This window comes from Augochlora pura, chromosome 4 (genome assembly GCF_028453695.1).
Source record: "Augochlora pura isolate Apur16 chromosome 4, APUR_v2.2.1, whole genome shotgun sequence".
Taxonomy (NCBI): Eukaryota; Metazoa; Arthropoda; class Insecta; order Hymenoptera; family Halictidae; genus Augochlora; species Augochlora pura.
Window position 1 is genome coordinate 4,393,223 of NC_135775.1, and position 22,924 is coordinate 4,416,146.

The window sequence follows — 22,924 nt, forward strand, 5'->3', positions numbered from 1 at the left end:
GAGAAGGCAAGAGAGAAAGAGAAAAAGAGAGATAGAGATATAAATAAGAAGATAGATAGATGGATAGATAGATAGATAGATAGATGGATCGATAGATGGATAGATAGATGGATAGATAGATGGATAGATAGATGGATAGATAGATGGATAGATAGATGGATAGATAGATGGATAGATAGATGGATAGATAGATGGATAGATAGATGGATAGATAGATAGATAGATGGATAGATAGATAGATGGATAGATGGATAGATAGATGGATAGATAGATAGATGGATAGATAGATGGATAAATAAATAGATAGGTGGACAAATAAAAAGATAGATAAATAGAAAGAAAGAGAGAAAAAGAGGAAGAGAAAGAGAGAAAAAGAGGAAGAGAAAGAGAGAAAAGGAGGAAGAGAAATAGAGAAAAAGAGGAAGAGAAAGAGAGAGATAGATAAATAGATACATAAATAGATGGATAAATAAATATATAGAGAGAAAGAGTGAAAAAGAGAAAAAGGGCGAGAGAGGAAGAGAAAAATCAAGGAAGGCAGAGAGAAGTCGCGGAGACGCGGAAAACCGTGAAGCCGGATCGGCGAAATGGTGGAAAAAGGGACGCAGCGTATCCGTGGCATCTCCGCGTTCCCTTTCGTCCAGGAACACAGAAACGTCCGCGGACGTGACGGCGACAGTCGAGGGAACGACGAAAGATCGTGTCCGAGATGCCGGACGAGACTTGACCGTGTCTACGCCTTGCGACGTCCGCGTCAAGAGAGTTATGCTTTTACAGCCGTTAACTTGATCCTCCCCACCGACTTCCATAAAACTAGACCGTCTAGACAAATGGTCGCGTGTAACGTTAGCACGCGATCCCCGAGATTGCACGTGAGCCACTCCGCCGTCAGAAATGAATGACGAGCGCTAATACGAGCGCTCTAACAAGGTCGGGAATCGAAGTCGGGGGATTTCTGCAGTTTTCTGGAAAATTAACTTCGGCTGGCGAATTGGCGTTGAAATCGTTGCGACGTTGGTTGTGTCTTAATTATTGCGAGATAAATGTGGTATTTTTTAATAATATAAGTATTGTTTAGTAACAATATTTTATGGTAAAATAAGTGAAAGTTTAAGTTATAAAAAAATTCGAATATAAGGTTGTTACGAGTATGTTACAAATTTATCGTATTTGTATTATTAATACAGTATAGGAGGTGTACCATAATTACTGTGTTACCGCTTTGACTGTTAACATCTTTTAATCGCGTCACGGTTATGTCAGCTAAATTATTTACAATTTAATTTTTTGAAATAACTTTTTATTTTGTCATAATTTCTTCGTTTTATTAAGATTTGTCAAATATAGAAGTTTTGCAAAAGTAAACGAAATTATAAAACTTCGCAGCTATAATATTCATACCTAAAGTAACACCTAAATTACTATTGAGGTACCTAGCGCGGCCGTTAAAGTGTTAAGATAATATCCAGTTAAGTTTATAATTTATTACCACAGGCATAACCGGCTCGTATATATTTCATTTTAAAATCAACCCCGAATTCCACCGAAATTGATAAAACCTCCAGCGCACGTTAAATGCCACTTTTAGCATAACGTTCAATATCCCGCTCGATGTAACGTTTAATCAAATTTCCAACGAGTTTACTTGTTCCATTGCACCGTACGATCGCTACCGAGTGATTCCGAATTCGCATTGTCTTACAATTAGCATTATTTGAATCACGAGACAGGCCCTCGAGACGGCGTAACGCACGGAACTCGATGCGCCGCGTTTAATTCAGCGCCGAGTGTAGGAATTACTTCGTACAAGGTATTCAGAAATTACGACTGCTTTCATAAAGTCGAGAGACTGCTTACATAAAGATGTTCGTATAGGGAAGCGCGAGCAAGAAACGCGGTAGCAGCTCAGCGACAGGCGGGGACTGACAATGAGCACCTCCGTGCAAGATTGACGGATACGTACCGGCTTTCTAAAGATGACAAGACCGTATTTATACAAACCGCGCGCAATTCATATCAGACAGAAGACGTGCTCGAAACGAGCATTCGACTTTAGCTGCTCCTCGACAATGCGACTTTACAACGTCGGCTAAACAATCAATTTGAAAACAGTCTTCGACGCTGCGCGTATCGGACTGTATTTCTTTATTTCTTCATTTATTCTATTCAATTATTCTGTTTTACAATTAGCTATTTAGAAATTGCAATGAGAAGGCTATTTATTTAGAAATTGCAATGAGAAGGCGATTTATTTAGTAATTGTGCAATTTGTATTGATAAAAGGATGCGCTTGAAATGAGTTTTCGACTTAACTATAGCTTAAGAATGCGACTTTACAATATTGTTGAAACTATCATAAATTATTATTGAAATTATCATAAATTAATTAACCACTCAGAAATTTCAGAAAAATTTACACAGTCGCCGTTTTTTCATTTCGCGCTGAAAGGTGCTTGCAATATAATCACAGCTCGGTAGATCAATCTCAAGATACAGCATACTCGAAGTTAGGGTTAAGAGCCAGCGACACGTAGCCGAGGATGTCTTAATAAATAATTCAATAGCTATTGCACCTTGACTGGCGAAGCAATAAATTGTTTTACGAGACACAGTACACTGGAAATACTTTAAAATTAAATTACCATAGTTAAATTGTTAATCGTCGAATGATTTCGGAATGAAATTTATAGGACCGCTGACACCTAGTCGAACTATGTATTCCGTGATCATGGCAAGTGTCATTTGTCTCGCGGCTGTGTCGCCGTCGATAAGCAAAGTAAACGGAAGTCCGAAGGCAGTTCGTTACGGAGCTCGACTTTATTCCGTGAACGGTTCCCATGTGTCGTTGAAACAGGACCGTATATACATGTATATGTATATATATATATATATATATATATATTCGCGCGAACGCCGCCGTGTTGCCGTTGGACGTGAGTGTGGTGGCTGAGAGATGTTTCCAATTTCATTCAAACCGATTGTGAAATGGAAGAGCTCCGTACCCGCGGCTTGGCTACGTGACAGACATACCGGAAAACCTGACTTTTGGCAAATTCCTGGTTAGACGAGACGGATCCTTTTGCCAGCCCTTTCAGGCCCTCGACCAAACGTTTCCTCGCCGCTCATTTTTCTTGCCGCATCCCCCGCCGCGCGAGTCGAGCTAATAAAATTCCTCTAAACGGCGACGGATGGGAACGGAAAACTGATAAACAACGGCGCAATATCGACGCGGTGACAAATTATCGACGTCCAAGCCTCGCGAGAATTGCTCCGAATTCTTTCACATGCTCCATTTCGTTTCGAGCGTGTTGTACCCTAACAAGTGGAGAAATGTGTGCAAAGTGTATGGTACTTAATCAGTGTACTCGTTGTGAAATAAAATGAGAAAATGATAATATTGCTTCGTGATGAATATACTTGTGAAAAATGGGTTATTGATTATGGAGTGTATATATACTTGTAATTATGTCTAAATATATATAAATATATTCTTACAATTTTTGCGAGGAAACACTTTAAAGTGTTTGTGCCAAATTTAATAAATAATAAAAAACAGCGATGTTTAAATTGCTCCAAATAATTATAAATAATATTTATAGATCTCGCACTTATTTCTTAGCAATATTAAAAATTTACGAACCCTTTAATAATTGCAAAAAATATTTCACAACTCCATTATTTCAACACTTTATAGTATTTGCGTTGATGCAATAAATAATTAAAATCTGTGACGATTAAATGCTTCAAAAAATTATAAATAATATTTATAGATCTCACACGTATTTCTTAGCAATATTAAAAATTCACGAGCCCTTTAATAATTGCAAAAAATATTTTACAACTCCATTATCTCAACACCTTAAAATATTTGCCCTGACATAAATAATAAAAAGCAGTGACGATTAAATTGCTCCAAAATATTGTAAAAAATATTTGTAAATCACACACCTGTTTCTTCATGGTATTACATGTTCAAACTAAATTTAATCACAATTCTATTCCTCATTCGATCGACAATTCGAAGTCCCTTATAAATTTGACAAGCGCGGGATGGAAAGTCGACGGAATAAATTCGCTCCGAATAAAAGTAGCACGGTATATTTGCGCAGACGGTCGGTGGAGAGGCGTGCTCTCACTTCATTCTAGGTTTTAGTAGCGGTAAAATGAATGTCTGTAATTGGCAAGGTTACCGACGCCCCTTCGCGGCCGCAACACTCTCTGCAGTGAAGCGCGAAAGGGTACGAGGATAATTTTCATAAAACTGTTTCCCTCCCCCGTTTTTCACGGTCCCTCTCGACTAGTCGAAACTCTGTTCGGACTTTTGTGTTTCGGCGAGAAACTCGTTTGGAACTTGGTTGTCGGATGCTTCGTACGCTAATTGTTTTAACCCCTTGTACTATGACTTCTTTCACGCTGCGTTGATCAGTACTTATTTGTCCATAATACTGTCCCTAATAGGACCAAATCATTTTTTACTTTTGTATTTCCTTTATTTACTTTCTAGATTTTAATGGCAGGAGAATTCATTTCGATTTTGAAGAAATTAATAATATTTATTAGATCCAGCATTGAATATTTATCACGAGTCGAACTTGTTATTATTTTGCAAGGGGTTAATCCTTTGCACTCGAGTGGCGCCATTAAAATTTGTAACACGTTCCAAAATTATTTTTATAGATATCGCCAAAGTTTAAATTTGAAAAAAATTGATTATTAGATTGAAAAATTGATTGAAAGTGTAATTGTTATATTATATGTAATTGTTATTGTCACGAGACTCAATTTCATATGCATAGATGAATTTTGTTATATAACATGAAAGTATTAGAAGCCAGGAAAATTATCTCAGATTTCCAGTTAAGATCGCTTCCAGTGCAAAGGGTTAAATGTTACCGCGCTTCGGCGCTTTCGGCCCTCGCGCGTCGTTCTCAGACAAACAATGCATCCGGCTGCCTGCCATTGACGTTTTTCACCTGCCCGTCGATTCTTCTTCCATTCCACGACTCGACTTTGTACGTTTTAACTGTAATCGTATCGTTCTCCCCGAGTAATCGCCGATTCCGTTTATTAATTATCTCGGCCCCAGCGACCGCGCGGCCGCCGGAAACGCCGACCGGAAACGCTTAACGAGTCGCCGCCGCGGTTGAAAAAAAATCCGCGAAAACCGGCGCAAAAACGTCGCGAGCCGGAGAAAATCTCGTTAATGGTAAACGCGATAAGTACGCGGGGCCCGGTTCGGACGCCGCGGCACAATAAGAACCGAGCACTCGGCCGCGCGACGAACGGTTTCTAAGTAAACCCAACGTCCGTCCTGTTCTTGTCGACGCTTAGAAAAATTCGATCCGACCTGACTGCAGCGGCGGCGGCACAATGTCGCTTATTTACGTGGGAAGGGAAGCCGCCGGTCGTCGCTTCTTGTTAACCGGCGAAAAACTTCCTCTCCGTCCCGGGGAACGTTCGCGCAAAACATCTATTTAGCTTTTATCATTATATCGGTGCTCGGCGTCTTGCGAATCACGGCGTTCCAGGGAAACGATTCCGCTCCATGGTAAAATTATAACGGTGCGGACGCTGTAAAAATTGTTTACGCGCGATCCAACATCCGTTTCTGCGGGATATCGGAAATTCGTAGAGCGGCGTACACGGCTCGCACTCGAATCTAATCGGGACTGCGCGTTCCGACGATGAAAAACTATATTTAGCTAAGCCGTAATGAAATCGCGAATGGAAAATTGCCTCGGTTCGTGGAAAGTAAAAGCGAGGATATTAAATGTATATCTATGGGTATGAGGAAGTAGGCGTGTAATACGACGGCTGATTGTATCGCGATCTTCGACTCGTATTAATTGGAATTAGATCCTGGAATGGCAAAGTGGCGTTCATCTGTGTCTGTCTTTTTGCGAGGAGAAATTAATTAGGCGAGGAGCGCACGAATATGTTCATAAACTTAATAAAATATTGATGGAATTAATGTTCTTCGTTTTGATAATTAGTGTATTACGGATTTTATAAATTTATGAGGAAACTGGCGTGTTATAAGGACAGAAGTATTTCTTGACTTTAATTTATCAGTTTCAATTTTCTGAGATGGTTGAGGTTATGTTACAACGTTGTATATTATATGTTGAGAAAGATCGAAGTTTTCGATTGATTTTTACTTTCTACTATTTGAAAATGACTGATAATGATGATAATTAATATTCTTTTGAAGAATATTTAGTTCAGAAGGACTGAATGCAGATTTTTGCAACAATATGAAATTAAAAATTTTTTATATAGACTTCACCAAGTCTTTTTATAGGCTTTTATTACTGTATGCAGTTTGTTCAGTTTGTATAGAAATTTTTATGATCTTTTCAAACGTTTATAACAATTTATAAGTCAACCAAGTCAATATACCAAAATTAATAACTCCAACCAAAAAAATGTCTCGTACCCAAGTCCAATATTACAAAACAGACCAACAGGAAGACCGTAATATCTTCCACCTTAGGAACGTTTAGGTGGACCACCCCGCGACCGGCTATCATCCTGTCCCCCCAGAAAACGGCTCGGATCGCGTGCGTAATGTATAGGTGGCCGACCGCGGCATTAAGTCGAGATAAATCAAAAGTACGTGGCGAATCCGTAGGCCATCGATCTCGCGGATAGTTTCGCGGGCACCTAATATTACAGCGGTCGGCTCGTCACGGATAAATGTCGATCGACAGCGCGGCGTAGATCAAGCGGCCGTGACAGACGTTTTATCACTCTCGGGGCCCGGGTAAATACGGTCTCCCTTCGATGAGGTTCAGCGGAGCCGCGGACCCCCTCTCCCCCTCTTTATTTCTCTTTATTTCTCTTTATTTCTCTTTATTTCTCTTTATTTCTCTTTATTTCTCTTTATTTCTCTCTATTTCTCTTTATTTCTCTTTATTTCTCTGTATTTCTCTGTATTTCTCTGTATTTCTCTTTATTTCTCTTTATTTCTCTTTATTTCTCTCTATTTTTCTCTATTTCTCTCTCTTTATTTCTCTCTCTATTTCTCTCTATTTATTTCTCTCTCTCTCTTTATTTCACTCTATTTCTCTTTATTTCTTTCTATTTTTCTTTCTCTTTTCGATTTCTCTCTCTCTCTCTCTCTCTCTCTCTCTCTCTCCATTTATCCATTTCTCTCTTTCCGTCCCTCCGTTGCGCTGTGTCCCGCGGTCCGGCGTCTCGTTGCTTCTTCTAGTTAGATTCTTGTTCCGCGAATTGTAATTTCCTGTATAGGGACGGGCACGTACACAGGCCCCGGCCGTTCGCAGATCCAGGGCCTCGTTACTTGGACAAGCCTCGAGAGGAAATGAGGTTAGAGCTCGCGTGATCTGCAGAATCGGTGGTACGAGATCGTGGTACGAATGGAACCGGTACCCTTTCCCGTAACACCACGACGTCGACAGCCGGCTCGCGGGGCGTCGGGGCGCACACGACTCGGTGATATATCTCGATGCGCCCCGTCTTTTCTGGATCAACGGGTATAAATTTGCCGTTCCCTCCCAGCGCCCCGGACTGTTATTACTTTCTAATAAAGCGATATTGCTCCGCGGAACGGGCCCGGGCATCGCGCGAGCAAATGATGTGGAACGACGAGTTAACGAGGCGGTATGCCTCTTGTTGTCTCACCCGGTGCCCCAGCCGACGCCCCGACTTCCCCGACTCTTCCTCCCCCCCTCTAACGATCCGTTTGTTTTACTCGTCGACAGATGAACCGCAAACGACGCCCGTGAACAGTAACCCAAAACGCTGCTTCGAGCACGGGAAACGTTCGGCCGCGCGCGGCCTCTGGAGGGGCCATCGTGCTCGTAAAGAGACCAGACGACTGGTAGCACGGGGCTATACAGCCGTAAATGAGCCCCGGGTTACATGGAATCCGAATGTTGAACGATTTCGAGGGTTCGCTGGCTTCGAGAGCAGTAAAGATCTCTATCCGCGATAAACAATCGATGGGTTAATCGATGGGATTCAAAGGGTTAATATCTTAGCCACAAGTTAGCTACTAAAAAAGAAAACTATCTCTAATATTACATTCAAATTTCTATTTTACAGCTATTAAAATTGCAATTCACAGAAAATTAATTCAACAGCATAGTTTCTCACAGCGTGAAGATAAACATCGCTGGAAATCTGAGTAAACATATATTTATCATCTCGATCGTATAACGTGAAATCGTCGTTTTTACTGCGATTATTAATATTATTTGACTGTGGTTAAACCAGTTCCGCGTCTTCTCGTCTAATTGTCTCGTCAACGGCGTTCACCGACGCGATCGAACCGCACGACGGAGCACAATGTTTACAGGTTATGTATCATTCCCGCCGGACATTTCCTGAAGAGTTGTTAGCCGCGGAATGCGTCGAGCGCGTCGAAGTTCCATCGACAAAACAGGAAGTGTAATACGGTAACTGTTTGCTTATTTTCTTTTTCTCTTTTTTTCACTTCACCGTTCCCGGGAAGCAGCGAATTCGCATCGAATCGATCTGTCCCTTATGATTTACAGTTGCTGCCGGCGGGGGAATCCCCTGCGTTTGACACCTACAATTGCGGCTCATTGATAAATCAGCGGTGTTTTGACACCTCAACATAATCATACGAGTGTTCGAATCGTCGTTACACGAGTAATATCATTCGTCTTTCAGTTTCCTGTTCAGAAAACGTGTTTGACCACATATCTTCGTCCCTTTAAGCGAATCCATCTCTGTTTAGGATTCACGCATCGGTTAGTTTCGCGCAAATCGACGTCCAAGAAAGCCGGGCCCCGCGTTTCTGTTTTTTTTTCCTCTTTCTTTCTTTCTTTCATCTCGGCGAACACGTGTTCGAATGATCGATGCTCGATCGTCGAAGTGTAACTTCAACGTGCTCGTTTCATCGCCGAAGATATCGTATAACGCTCTTTTTTTTACTTTGTCACGGAACACGCGAGCAATTTAAAAGGAGGGGGGGAGAAAATAAATTTGCCGGCGACGTGGCGGAGCCACAGAAAATCAACGTTGATGCGCACGAAGGGGCGCGCGCTGATTTTTTCCCACTTATCGCCGCTTGCTTCCTATTTCTTGCGGGACAAAGATCAAAATGGAAACGTCTCTGCGGTACCGCGTAAGTGATATCGTATTAACTCGTAACTGGAACACATGGGCCGGCCCGTGCGGCACCCGGGGGAATTTTATTTACGCTACCCTACGCTGCGAACTTGCCTCTCGCCAGCCCTGTTCTTAGCCGCCTAATAAAATTCCGAATCAGCCGCGCGTTATTATCACGAGAGCTTTTTATATGATAGGAGAAATTTTTATATGATAAGAGAACTATCTTTATGATAGGAGAAATATTTATATAATAGGAGAATTATTTATATAATAGGAGAATTATTTATATAATAGGAGAAATATTTATATAATAAGAGAACTATTTATATAATAAGAGAACTATTTTTAATGAAAGGACAGCTTTTTATATAACAGTAGAACTATTTTTATAATAAAAGAATTATTTTTATAATAGAAGAACTATTTATATAATAGGAGAATTTTTTATATAATAACAGAACTATTTATGCAATAAAAGGACAACCTCGATTATGCAAGGTGAACGGAGAGGCGCGAATGCGCGGATGGAACAGTTATTTAATAGCACCGTTAGATTTCATCTTTATTAATTGCTGCATTAAATCGTCTTTGCATACGGAGTGACTCAGGCTAAGCTGATTCGTAATTAGTGACTGCATGTAAAAAGTATTTGCATAATAGATCGTACTAATATTGTAGGACCAGATAATCGAAATTCTCAAAAATCCTAAGAGATTAAAAATTTTTGAAATAAATCTGCCGTAATCTCTGTGGCATTTATGGCATCCGTGGAGTCGTAAAATACACTAACTATAATTAATGGCGATTTGGTAAATCTCCTTTTCTATTATTTTGATAAAAGAAGTAAAAGATGAAAAAATGCTCTAAAAAGAAATTTTAAAGAGTCTTAAAAATTTTAATATTCAACCTTGACTTAACGGGGGTTAATAAACTATATTTTTTAGTTTTGAAATATTGTTTAAAATTCTGGTTACTAATTGCTTCGTATTGTTTCACTTCTCAAGCCTGTGGAATTTATTTTCATAATTATTTCCTGATAAATACCTGACTCCTATACACTGCTCAATCAACCCTGTAACTGCAATTGCCGAGTCATTTCGACCAGGCGCATTTAAACAGTCACCTAATTGCTCAATTAACAAGTCTCTTCGAAAACATGCCCACTATAAATTGCCAAATAAAACAGAGACCGATCATAAACATCGTCAATGCTCAATTGCAAAAATGGCGCTGTACAAGGGTTAACGCACAGCCTGAAATCGTACGAGATCGCGACACGCGTCGTCTTCAGAATATTCTCCGTCGAACACGAGCCGTTTAGGATCTGGTTCATCGTGCCAGGAAAAGCACAGATCCCCGCGCAGCTCGCCTAGAGGGTGCACTCTAAAATTTTTCAACTCGTCAACTCCCACGCTCTCTACGGCGGCAGGTTGTTTATGCATCGACCGCGAGAAGAACGTGTAGCCGAGAAGCAAGAGGCGCCCCTTTATCCCGAAACAAGGCGCTATTTGCTCCTCGAATTTTCTTCGTGACAACGAGCATTACAACGCGGCACCTAGAAAGTAATGACCGGCTCTCGCACCGGGGGAGGGAGAACACAACCGCCGCGGCACGTCATAACGCGTCATCGCGAAGACGGGCGGCGCATCAAGGATGCGACCTATTACGGCACGAGCAAATTGCTTCCCGTCGTAAAATCCGTCCGAGTGATTGATTAGCATGAAGTTGGTCTAACTGGTTGACTCTCTCCCTCTCTCTCTCTCTCTCTTTCTCTCTCGTGCGCGCGCGCGCGCGCGACTCCTTCCAACGCCGATCGGGGTCTCTCTATACTCCTCTTTTCCTCTACCATTTGCATGCATCAACGTAAAACACGCCGCGCGGGTTCCCATAACGGTCGGCCATCGCGTATCGACTGTATCAGTGTCAATCAGTTCTATTAACTCCGCCTGTTGCTGCGTTACACCTGTCACGGACGGGTCGGTGGGCTTTTCAGCCCGAGAACGCTGCCGAGCAATCGCATCAATCTTTTCGGATCCGTCGGAACCGCGCGACAAAGGCCGAAGTTCCTGTTGTCGATCGCCGGTTACCGGCTGGGAGGACTCTTTGTTCGGGCTTTGTCGGATCGTTTAGGGTAACGCGATTACTATGAGATACAGGCTCCACGATCTTAACTTTATCTGGTAGACGAAGGTTACCTTAAAGTTTCTTTTCTTTAAGGTACTTCTAACAATTCTGATTTATATTTTCTTGGTTTCCTTAACCCTTTGCTGTTCTATGTTTACTCTCAGCCAACGACGTTATTTATTTTTTATTTTTACGTAAAATTGAAAGTGTTATATACATTTAAGTTTTGAAAAGAAATTAGGAAATTTCGTTTTTCCTAGTTAATTTTGTATATTATGTAATAGGGTTTGTTTAACCTGTATGACACGTATGTATATTTCGATACGAATGGGTTAAAGTTCCTCTAACCTAATCAATTTCAATTCTACTTATATTACAAGTATGACGTATTATTAAATCGCCTCGAAAGTTATTATCAAGCTAGATATAAATTTAACTTGCAATATATCTTGCTGGCTAAATAATATTTCTGTCGAATATACCTTACGGGTGAATGATATCTCTTTAAATAATATTCTTTGGTAATTAATAATATCCTTTTTCGAATACTATTCATTATGGATTCATAGCGTTTTTTTCTAATAATGTAATGACTATAGAAGAGCTTACAAAGCTCGTCAGTGAACAATAATAATAATAAAATAAGTCTGTACTTTTGAAGGAAAATTTCGCGAGTGAAGAACGGAGATTTCCTATTCGCTCGACCGTCGCCGGCGAAATTTGTGTAATAGGAGCCGAAGTATGACAGAGTCACGGGCAAAGTCGAGTCCCGGAGTAACCCAGTTCTCCGGGGAATGTTATAAAATCGACGTGGTCGGGAGCGGTGTACCGAAAGTCCCTCGAAAGATAACTGTTCAGTCCGTGTGCCCGGTTTCACCGGCGCGGCTCCCATGGCGCGTCAAGGATCGCCTTAGCCCGGGTATCATGGCGATAACCGTTAGGATAGGACTTACCTTGCCGGTAGTAGCCGATTTGTAGAGCGGGCCCATGATGACGTGATCGGTCGGACAACCGTCGGAGTCAATTAGAACAATCTCGCTGGAGTCGACGCCGTCCATGGCGACCAGTTCCCGGACAAAGATCTCGTAAGGACTGTTCGGGTCGAGGATCTCGAACTTGAGCGCCAGGGGATCGCCCACTTCGGCGGACGGGATGCCTTCGTTTCCGCTGCGGTCGGTGATCTTCATGGCGACGTTCGGCGAGTCGACGATCACCTCCTCGGACAGGACCGGAGTTATGTCGCCGTGGACGCCGAGATCGACTTCGTTCGACACCGTTTTGTTCGTTAGGTCGTATTGGCATGTGACGGCCAGCCCGAGATCCGAACTGGTGACGATCGTGTCGTGATGCTGGATCACGACGTCGTTCAGGTAACGACCAAGCCCCTGTTGTCTGATGTTGCACTCCAAATCGTCGTAGGCCATTCGCAGCTCAAACTCCAGCGCGCCCTTCACGTCCTGCACACACGAGTTCGGCGAGCCCTTCACGTAAACTTTGCCGTAGAACAGCTTGCTGGTCTGGATCCTTGTGACCATGTCGCCGGCACGACAGTCGATGGTGACGTTGTAGCAGGAGCTCAGCTCGTACGTTGATCCCTCCGGTACGTCCAGATACGGTTCCTGTACATCAGAAACAGATCTCGTGTTAGCTACGCGAAAACGATCGTTCGACCAATTCGTATTTCTATTTTCGTTGGAAATCCTCTTTGAAGTACAGCAAATACCCTCTTATCCAATGATTTACTTTTTTTCATACTCTGTTATTTAGATATTCCGTTGTTTATACGTTTTATTCAGATTCTTTGCCAGGTGATAATTTATTGAAATGATACTTTAATTTTCACTATTTGTACTATTTTTAATGTTTCTGTTATTCTTGCTATTTTTACTATTTTTACTATTTCTATTATTTTTACTATTTCTACTATTTTTACTATTTCTACTATTTTTACTATTTTTACTATTTCTATTATTTATACTATTTTTACTATTTTTACTATTTCTACTATTTTTACTATTTTTACTATTTTTACTATTTCTACTATTTCTACTATTTCTACCATTTCTCCTATATCAAATAACAACTACTCAGTTCCACCAAGTCGACGAAGAAGGAAGGACGTTTACGCAACAGCAATTTCGTTCGATTTCCCAAAATGTTCTTCCTCGCTCTTAATCAGACATACGAGCGTACACGTTGAAAAATGAACGAGACACGCGCGGTGGGGATAGGTAGCGAAACGCGGGCAGAAGCCCTGATTAACAAAAATTTCATCTCAAAGCAGCCGCAGTAATGGAATCACGGGAAAGCTCGTGTCGAGTGCGGCGGACGGTGCGCGATGCGCCAAGCTGCGTCGACATTTTTTCGCGGGGAAACGGGGCCACACTCTCGCCTGCTTCCCTCCATTATCCGAGCATTTGCTTCGCAAGACATTCTTCCGAGGGCCGTTAGAATATCAGTAGCAGGCGCTCCGAATCGAATCAATTTGATTGGAATAATTTCGGTCGGGCAGGAAGCACTGTAGACGGCTTAAAACACGGTAGAAAGCACGAAAAATGGTAGAAGGCTCGAAACACACTTGCCAGGTCCAAGGATGAAAATGCTTGGAAGACTATTGTCTCGGAGCCTTTTTCTTATTTTTCATCTTTTGTTAATGAGATTTTTGTCGATACAATTGTGAAGTTTTTCTGGCTAAAATGAGATGAGATGTGATATGATTTTTTAGAGATTTTATTGGAGAATATATTTTATGAGAAATATATTTTTTGATTTAATATTATTTTATATATTTTAGGAAATCAGTGAGATGTCAATCTAAATGAAATTTTTAATTCGTTAGTTTATTAGAATTGTATAATTGTAGTATACTTAATAAGTCAACTGAATGATATAACAGGTGTAAAATATTATTTCTAAAATGCATAGAGTTAAAGAATCCAAATTTCGTTTAACTTGACATCTCATTGGTTTCCTAACATATTTATGTCAATATGAACATTAAAAATATATTTATATTTCTCACAAAATTCAATCTGATCTTACAAAATTATATATTGTAATTATAGTAATTATATCATGGTCCAATTTCAATCATATTAGCCTCACAATTGCATTGACAAGAGTGTCACTATCAAAAGGTGAAAAAAGTCACCCCTCGCGCTATCTATCCTCCATTTTGTCCTTCTCTACGTTCGAAAAATGTCCGACAACTCGTCTCCCGGGAAATTTAGTCCTCGGAGCATGCTGCTAGCAATCCTGACCCGGACAATGTTCCACCATAGAAACAAATTATGGTTTCCTGTAAGACGCGCGATTCGCGAAGACATGCCAATGAAAATTCATCCCTTTAAAAAGTACAAGCGATTCGGGCCGACGTCGAACGGTTCGCGGCAACAGAGCGAACCGATTCCTCAACAGGTTGGCGAGAAGAAAAGTCTTTGTCTTGACTTTCTCGGCGGGCGGGCGGGCGGGCCGCGCCGTTTCCAACCCCCGTATGCACGAGAGCCGAGGAGCCCGTCGCCGCCGCCGACGCCGCCACCCACAGGCTCGATAGGGTAAGCATCTGCGATGGAAACTCGATTTTCCACGAATGCGCTCTCGGCGAATTGTTCGACCCGGGGTTTGCACGTGTGCGCGGACGTAATCAGGTTTACAGAAAATCCCTGCCGGCCCTTTCAAGTGTACCCGTGGGCGGAGTGGAACGTGCGAAATGTGTGGTCTACGATTTCTAAGCGAATTCTCGCCGGCCCGGGATTGACGTTAAATTGTTTTACTACCGCATACCGAATGAATTAAAGTAAGTTCCCGCAACGGAATTTAACGCGAGCTCGCGCGCAACACACCGTTTCCCACCGTCGGCGAGCACACACGTTTCAGAAATGTTTTATTCAATTTTTCATCCGCCTGGGCGCGGGCTATTATTCGAACCGTTCCGGCGCCTCGATCATACGAAGATCAAACTTCGGCGAACGACTAACCGCGTTATGCAAACGCCGCTGTCGAACGTTGTTTTACCGGCGTTTAATAGTTCATAATGTTTCGTGGAAATAGTCTTTATTTTTATGGACTTGTTTGAGGATTTTGTATTTTTAGGATATTCGAGCGCCGATGCTATTTGCGCGAAGAAATTCTGGCTGAATGCTCGCATTTTATATTTCTGAATTAAATGTGGGTTTAATATAAAAATCTGGATTTAATATAAATTCAATGTTAAAATCTGGATTTAATATACATTCAATGTAAAAATCTGGATGAAATATAAATTCAATATAGAAATCTGGATTTAATATGGATTCTATGTAAAAATCTAGATTTAATATGAATTCAATATAAAAATCTGGATTTAATATAAATTCAATATAAAAATCACTCAAATAGCATATAAAATATTCTTCCTACCCCCATAACAAAATGAAATAATTATATGGACTATATAAAACAATTTAAATAAAAATATGAACAAAATAAGAGACCAAAGCGATGAAAAACAAGAGTTCCGTTAATCTATCTCTATAGAACGATTTAGAGTAGCGTTAATTTGACCTAAATACTTGGTATGGATTAGTTTCGACATAAATCTCTCGAATGCACAGTTCCCCTGACATGATTGTGCCGGCCGGCAACATCTGGCACTCCGAGTGCAAACGATTAAGACCCCGACACACGAAGCAAAAGTTCGTCCATTAGAGACCGGAATCCGACTAATTGCTGAAAGTAAGGCATCAATCCGGTCGGTTCTTACCTGAATGTCGGAAAGAGTGGCTCGCGAGTGGTGGCTGAGACGGCAGACCATGTCACCGGTGTCGCCGTAGTCGTAGGAATGGCAACGGAACGGCGAGTTCAGGCAGAGCTCGCGGCATTCCTCGGCGGTGCCGACGTCCTGGTAAACGGAGTCCACGGTTTTCAAGATACGGCCGGTCAGCTTTTTGAATTCGCAGAGCTTCACCGGCTCGTCGACGCAATGGTTCTCGAGGTAGTCGTAACCTTTAGCCGATTGGAAGGCGTTCGATCCGGCGACCGTCAACCGGTCCATGTCCGACAGCTCGCACTGTTTCGTCGCGTTCACGTAATTGGATGATCTGTAACAGAAAACGGAACGGTTCGTTAAATCTCTGCCAGCTTAGTTTATTCTATTATATTATATATATTCCATTATAATATTACAGTAATCGTTAAATTAAAAATTAAAAGTTTATCACATCACAGGCATCTATTAATCATTTCTGTATATTTTTACGTATCTTTTTGGCTATTTATTTTTCTTTCTATTTCTTTATGTAATTTTTCTTTGCTATTTTTGTTTAATGTATTTTTACAAAAACTAATGGTTTTCATTGCCTAGAAATAATAAACAATATTAATAATAATGATTAGCAGAAAAAATTCTTACACGATTTGCAATCAGTAAATTGCAGATTTTCTGCATTTATGACAAAAACGAGTCGATACAATACAATTTGCACTATATTATTAAAACGATCTAAACGAAATAAATAACTACCTCGCGTATCTAGCAATTACTGCAGCTAACTCTTATTCTATTTAAAAATTTTCAAAGTCCACCTTTACAAGAATATTTCCATTTTCTTGCAAAAAGATCTGCGAAACTCAGCAAACTGCTGCAAAATTCCGATCGCGATAAAACGTTAAAAATAACTCGCGAGACGAATTCTAAACAACCCCGGGTTCGACAGTAGTATTTCGGAAAAGCTTCGCGCAGCGTAATGCCCTAACGCGTTCGTTTGAAATCGGCGGCAGCGTTGAAAAATCGAGTGCCCTCGATCCGGGCGTAACGACGAGCTGATAAAAATCGGCGGACGGTAAATATTCGTCGACGCGGTCGTTGCAACGGCGGCCGCCAGTCGATGGCTCGTTACAGCAATAAGTTAATGGCCGCGAAAGAGATATTTTTAATTTGATGATCCGTTGGAATGTTACGTCGCGTCGCCGATTAAATTGACCTGTTGCGCGGCGCGCCGTTCGCAACGCGCCTCTTTCTATCTCTCGCGTCGCTTGCTCGCGACCCCCGGCATTAAGTTATTGTAACAATAAACTATCGTTACAGCGGGAACGAGTAAAGCGGAATCGCCAGGATCTCTTGGTCGGACAATATGCGAATTTATTAAGTTCGCCGTCGGTGCTCCATAAAGGAGGATCGAATGGCTCTGTGCTAGAATCCCGGGCCAGGAATTGTAATGGCGGGGCGCTTGTTAATGGATTTCCGCGAGACTCGCCGCCGTGCTTCAACCTTTGCCAAATCTCGCCGAACCGCAAATTGCGGCCGTGCAACCTTTCGCGTATTTCTCGGAACGGTACGAGATGTACTTCCCTACCTCCCCCCTCCCCTCCACCGTATGGACAATATAGGGTCGCGAGAAAAAGTGCTGGCACTGATAGCCACCTAATTCCTCCGGGAATTATGGCGCCGGGTGCGCGACGAATATTAAAAGCGTCGATCGAGCGACGGTTCACTCTTGTTTCCCTCGAAACGTGCCAATGGTCGTGCGAAAATTCTTTTTTTAGCTCGCGCATTATGTTACTTTGTTCTCTAACGTCGTGAACGGAACAATTCTTATCTGTCGAGACGTTATCGTTCCGAGCCGCGACAGTTAACCGTGACCGTGTAGAACGGAGTCGAACGATGTTGCCGGGTTAGTCAGCCTGGTTTATTAAGGTGCCGATTTAAATAATTCAGTAGGCGCTCCAGAAAAAAAAAAAAGAAAATAGTGGGAGCCTTAAATGCTAATGCGCTTTGAATGCAAACCATGGAAGAAGTCGTTGACAAGTCGAGAGAAGCTTATGGTAAGCCGTATTCTTCTTGGCAAGTCCGATTTAAGACGCCATTTTGTATTCTTAGCCGGTGCCCCGGCGCGCGAAAAGCCAATTCCACCGTTGCCGGCGGGATTCGCGCGTCGTTATACTTTTAAACGTATTGCCGTTAGTTTTGTTAATAACTTTGACATACGAATTAATATCGGACAAACCCTCTTGCAAAATATTATAAAATTCCAAACGGTTAAATCGTTTATAACACTTATGGCAGCGGAAAAGGACACAGCGTTGCTTATCTAAAAGAAAATTTATTTTCTTAATACTTTTAATAAATGAAACTTTTATTTCTTAGTCTTCTTTTTCATGAATTATTATTATTTATGAAGTATTTATTATATCAACTTGTCTCAGAATTTTTTGCTCAATATTTCCGCACTAAAGATTATCTATTTCTATTTCTAGCAAAGTTAATCGATTAAAAATAGCAGAATAAGGTTTACTAATTCTCCGCTGATTGTAAAATTATGTCCTTGAAAGTGAAATCTCTTTAACTATACGTTTATAACTGATCGATCGCGGCCATTCACGCCGGACTCTCGGAACACTAATTCACTGCCATTTGCTCGCAAGTCAACCAAGCGGTTTCTTGCCGGTCGTTAGCGTCTACATGCGGCGAACGTAATGCCAGTTGGTTTCTACAGGAATAGGAACGTTTAGTTGTTGTTTGTTTGTTCGTTTGTTCCTGTTCACGTTTTTGTTGCCGGCCGTCGCAAACACGCTAACTATTCGGATGCGCGAAACGGTTCGCAGGAAATTAAGTTTTAATACAAATACGGATAAGTGCCTGATCCGAGGATCGCGACTGTTGTTTATACGATTAACCCTCGTCCTCAACGTGACATGATTTTAAACTTGTGGAAGTGAATTATAATAAAATATTCTGCCATTTTTAAGAGAGTTAATTTTAGAGTTATTATGAAATACATATCTGGTAATATATATTATTTCGCTGTTATTATAATATTTTTAGGATAATGTCAGTTCGATTGACAATGCACAAGATTATTAGAAATTTATAAATAATAGATTTATAAACTTCGAAGTTATATATTTTGCCACTTTTAGGACGATACATCTTAGAGTTATTTTGATATAAATATCTAGTAACAGAAATTATTTCTCTGTTATTATAATAATTTGTTTACGATAGTGTCAGTTCCATTGACAAGGCACAAGGTGGTTAGAAATAACATCGGCTAGATAAGCGTTAATTAATCAATAGTTAATTGGTAAAACCGTCAGCCTAAAACAAGAACGAATTATACGTCTAGCTTCAGAATAACATTCTCGTGACGCGTAGTATACGCAACGATACCAATTAACCAATCAACGTCAATTCGAACGCAACAATTCCGTCAGCGACGACACAGCTAATTAATTTCATCTTTCCTCGACCAGCCCGTATTCGCGACGTCACGAATCGCTGGTTCATTCGATTCTAACCTCCGCGGCCCGGCAACTATTCGCGAATTGTTTCCATCGTCGGCGGAAAAGCGATGCACCACCCGTACGCAAATGTTTATCCAGCACACACTTCGAAGTGTATATAAATATCCTCGGTGTGTATTACAATATCAGGCAAAACGATATCGTGCAAACGTTTGCGTTTCGGTTGATCCTCCGCGACGGGTTCGACGGAAACACACCGCTCCCCCCCTTCGGTGCACAGTTTACAAATCCTTTCCGCGGAGCTCAGAACACCGTCCCGTTTTCCACGGTATATATTTTTACAATTGTAATTGCAAAATTCCTTCCGTCGAATTCTCACCGCGGGAAAAACCTGCGGAGCCGATACCGGCGACCGCGCGCGCGCAACGCTCTCGTAACGGGTCCATTCGATTGTTGCACCGTTGCAACAATATTTACAAACTACAAATCGCCCGCGCCGTGTTTCATCGCGACGCGCGTGCAGCATTCTGTGTTCAAATCTTTTTGCGCGTATTTTCTTCGGCCGGCGTTCACCGTGAAACGGGTTAAGAGATTCGTTAGAGAAGAAATTCCGGAAAATTTCGCCGGGATCGTCTACGGTTACGTTCCCGGTGCCCGCGCGCACAAGCGGCGAAATTTTCCGTAATACATGCAAATGCGGAAACATCGCGCGTACGGCTTTTCGGACGAAACTGTTTCATATGTTCCGCCGGATCCGGCCTGCGCCGCGAGGATAGAGGCGGACGTTCTCGTCTCGCTTCTTTTGTTGGCCAGGGAGCATCCGTTTTCTCGAGTGACCCCCGTGTTTTTCGTTTCCCTCTCGCAGATTGTTGCTTTTCTTGCGCGAAATCGTCGCACTGTTTCCTTTTTTCTTTATTATTTTTTTGAAGAATTTTTGGAGGAGATTAGTATGACTGCAGTTATTATAGATCCACGAAATGAGTGGATTGTTTTTATCATTTGTGATCTGTTTTTCTATTTAGCGAGAATATAAAATTTATTGTGAATAGTTATAATTGTGGTTATTAGAATTTATTGTGAATTATTAATTATCTGCTGTATTTTTCACGTCTTTGAACTCTTCTTTGGACAATTCCACTTTCAATTTATTTTTCATTGCACATATTTTAGTTTAGTATGATTAATGTATTAATTATTAACGATAAACGTGTTATATTTAATATCGGTCTTTTGAATATAGACAATTATATAACATATAAAATTGTATGTATATTATATAAAATTATGTAATACATGTAATTGCATATATATTATATAAAATTATGCAATATATATATAATTGTATACATATTATGTCAAATTATATAATATATGTATAGTTGCATACATATATACGACAGTAACCCAGTATTAGAAAACATGAACAATTTTACTGATTGGTCCCATCAATCCCACTTTTATTTTCCCATTGTTAAATAATTTTCGAGGAAAAAGCCTAAGAAATGACCTAAAACCATCGAAAAGCCCGTCGACGAGGAAACTGATCCGCGAGCGTCGTCGCCCCGCGCGGCACGATTTTATGGAGCGGCCGCGAGAGCAGCCATAATTTTCCGAATCACTTAAAGCATTAACAATTCAGCTATTCAATTTTCCCGATAAAAAGAAGACGCCGCAAAGAAAGGGATACCGTAGGGTGGGTGGGGAGCGGTTAGCGAAGAAGTGAAAACTTCCATCACGGGGAGCTCAGGTGCTGAACCGGCTATCATTATCTAACTGAAGTTTGCCCCGGACGTTAGCGTTCACCCCTCCCCTCCCCGTCGCCGACACCCTAACCCCGCCGTCGTCCGAAGTTCCCCGGACGGCGCGGGGGCTTAGGACGTAAAGCGAGAGCGGTAAGGGTGCCAAATTTATTCCACGTCGCTCCATCGATTTTAAATTATATCGCCTTAGTGCCCGAATAATATTCATGGCTGGCGCGTTATGATTTCAATATTCTCCGGGGTTCGCCGTCGGACGGGCGAGAAACCTAAGTCGAAAAATCACCGAGGGCGCGCCCTTACGCGGCCCACCGATAAACGCGATTCTACCCCCCACCCTATTCGGGCGAACGTATAATCGAATCGCCTGCGGTCCCCGCGATTATCGCGATCCCATTTTTTATCGCGTTTCGACCCGGCCACGCGGATTATATTAAATTCGAGATAGGCGTGTCGGATAGAGTTACGTATATTCGTGTCGGGACGAGCCTCGATGTTTAGGGGTGGAGAAAATCAACATTATAATTTCCTAATTTCTTTGCAATTTGTTCAGACTAAATTTTTATTTGCTCCAATAAAATACTACTATTTTATGAAATTGTTTAGGTTTTTGTCAAAGTATACTCTGTACATTTTTACAGATTTTTATTAAATGCTTCGTTTCGAAGGCTGCAACTCGTCGAACGAAATTCGCGTATTTAATTATAATATTTTCGAAACACCTGTAGCCAAAATCAAAATTGTCAACTTATTCGTAGCTATAGAGAATTTGAGAAACTGGAAGAATTTTTCTAAACTGCAATATTCCATCGTTATCTCCTGCTTTTAAATACACGAAGGATCCTGTCAACTCCGCTATGAAATACTCAGCCATTTTCATTAAAGGATTAATTAAGATCCCCCGACGTGGCGCCGAAACTTTGAAAATCTTTTAAATCTGAACTTCCGATGACGCAGGAGTGACGCGCCGGAAGAAGTTAGCCCCGTGGAGACCATAAGATCGACTAAGTCCGAGCGATGGCCCGAAAATCGAAGAAATAAAAGCGACGGAAAAGTCTGAGTCCACTTACGCGTTCAAATCGACGTTTTCGCTGTTTTCAGGCGAATCGAACACGTGGCACGCGAATAATAATTTTTAACCCTTTCACTACGGCAGTGTCGTCCGCCGAAGTCACTGATCAAAAGCTTGCGCCAGAATTATGCACAGTGCGTGTGATTTCTGTATATACATTTCTCTTAGTTTTAAATAACAACTGTGCTGAACAAAACAATCATTGCTCTAATTTAACAAGTATATTTACACTTTTAATATAAAAGAATTGATAAAATTATTGAAATATAAAATTATTAAAATACAAAATTATTTAAATGAGAAAATTATTGAAATACAAAATTATTGAAATATAAAATTATTAAAATACGAAATTATTAAAATATAAAATTATTAAAATATAAAAATTATTAAAATTCAAAATTATTTAAATACAAAATTAAAAGTAATATAGGATGGTACTCGTATACACGTCATTTGGATGCCGCATATATGCGGCGCTCGCTTCGAAAAGGTTAAAACATTCCATCGCGTAAATAATTCCATCGCGAATTATTTTTATCGGATTCGCGGGTCCCGTCTGCGATCGTCGGGCGACAAGATTTACGCGACGTCATCTCCCCCCGGCCACATCGATTGCCGACGGAAACGTCAAACCATGCTTCCCCCC

At 41.2% G+C, this 22,924-nt stretch overlaps 1 protein-coding gene across 1 annotated transcript in view; it reads right to left on the minus strand.

Moving 5' to 3' along the window:
- The window catches only part of Neo (ZP and PAN domain-containing protein neyo), a 119,633-nt gene that overhangs the window by 7,567 nt on the left and 89,142 nt on the right, over positions 1-22,924 (minus strand). The window contains exons 3-4 of the mRNA XM_078178783.1: positions 15,968-16,304; positions 12,180-12,845 (exon numbers count right to left, since the gene is read on the minus strand). Of these exons, the coding sequence (XP_078034909.1) occupies positions 12,180-12,845; positions 15,968-16,304 (1,003 nt within the window). The remainder of the gene's footprint in view (positions 1-12,179; positions 12,846-15,967; positions 16,305-22,924) is intronic.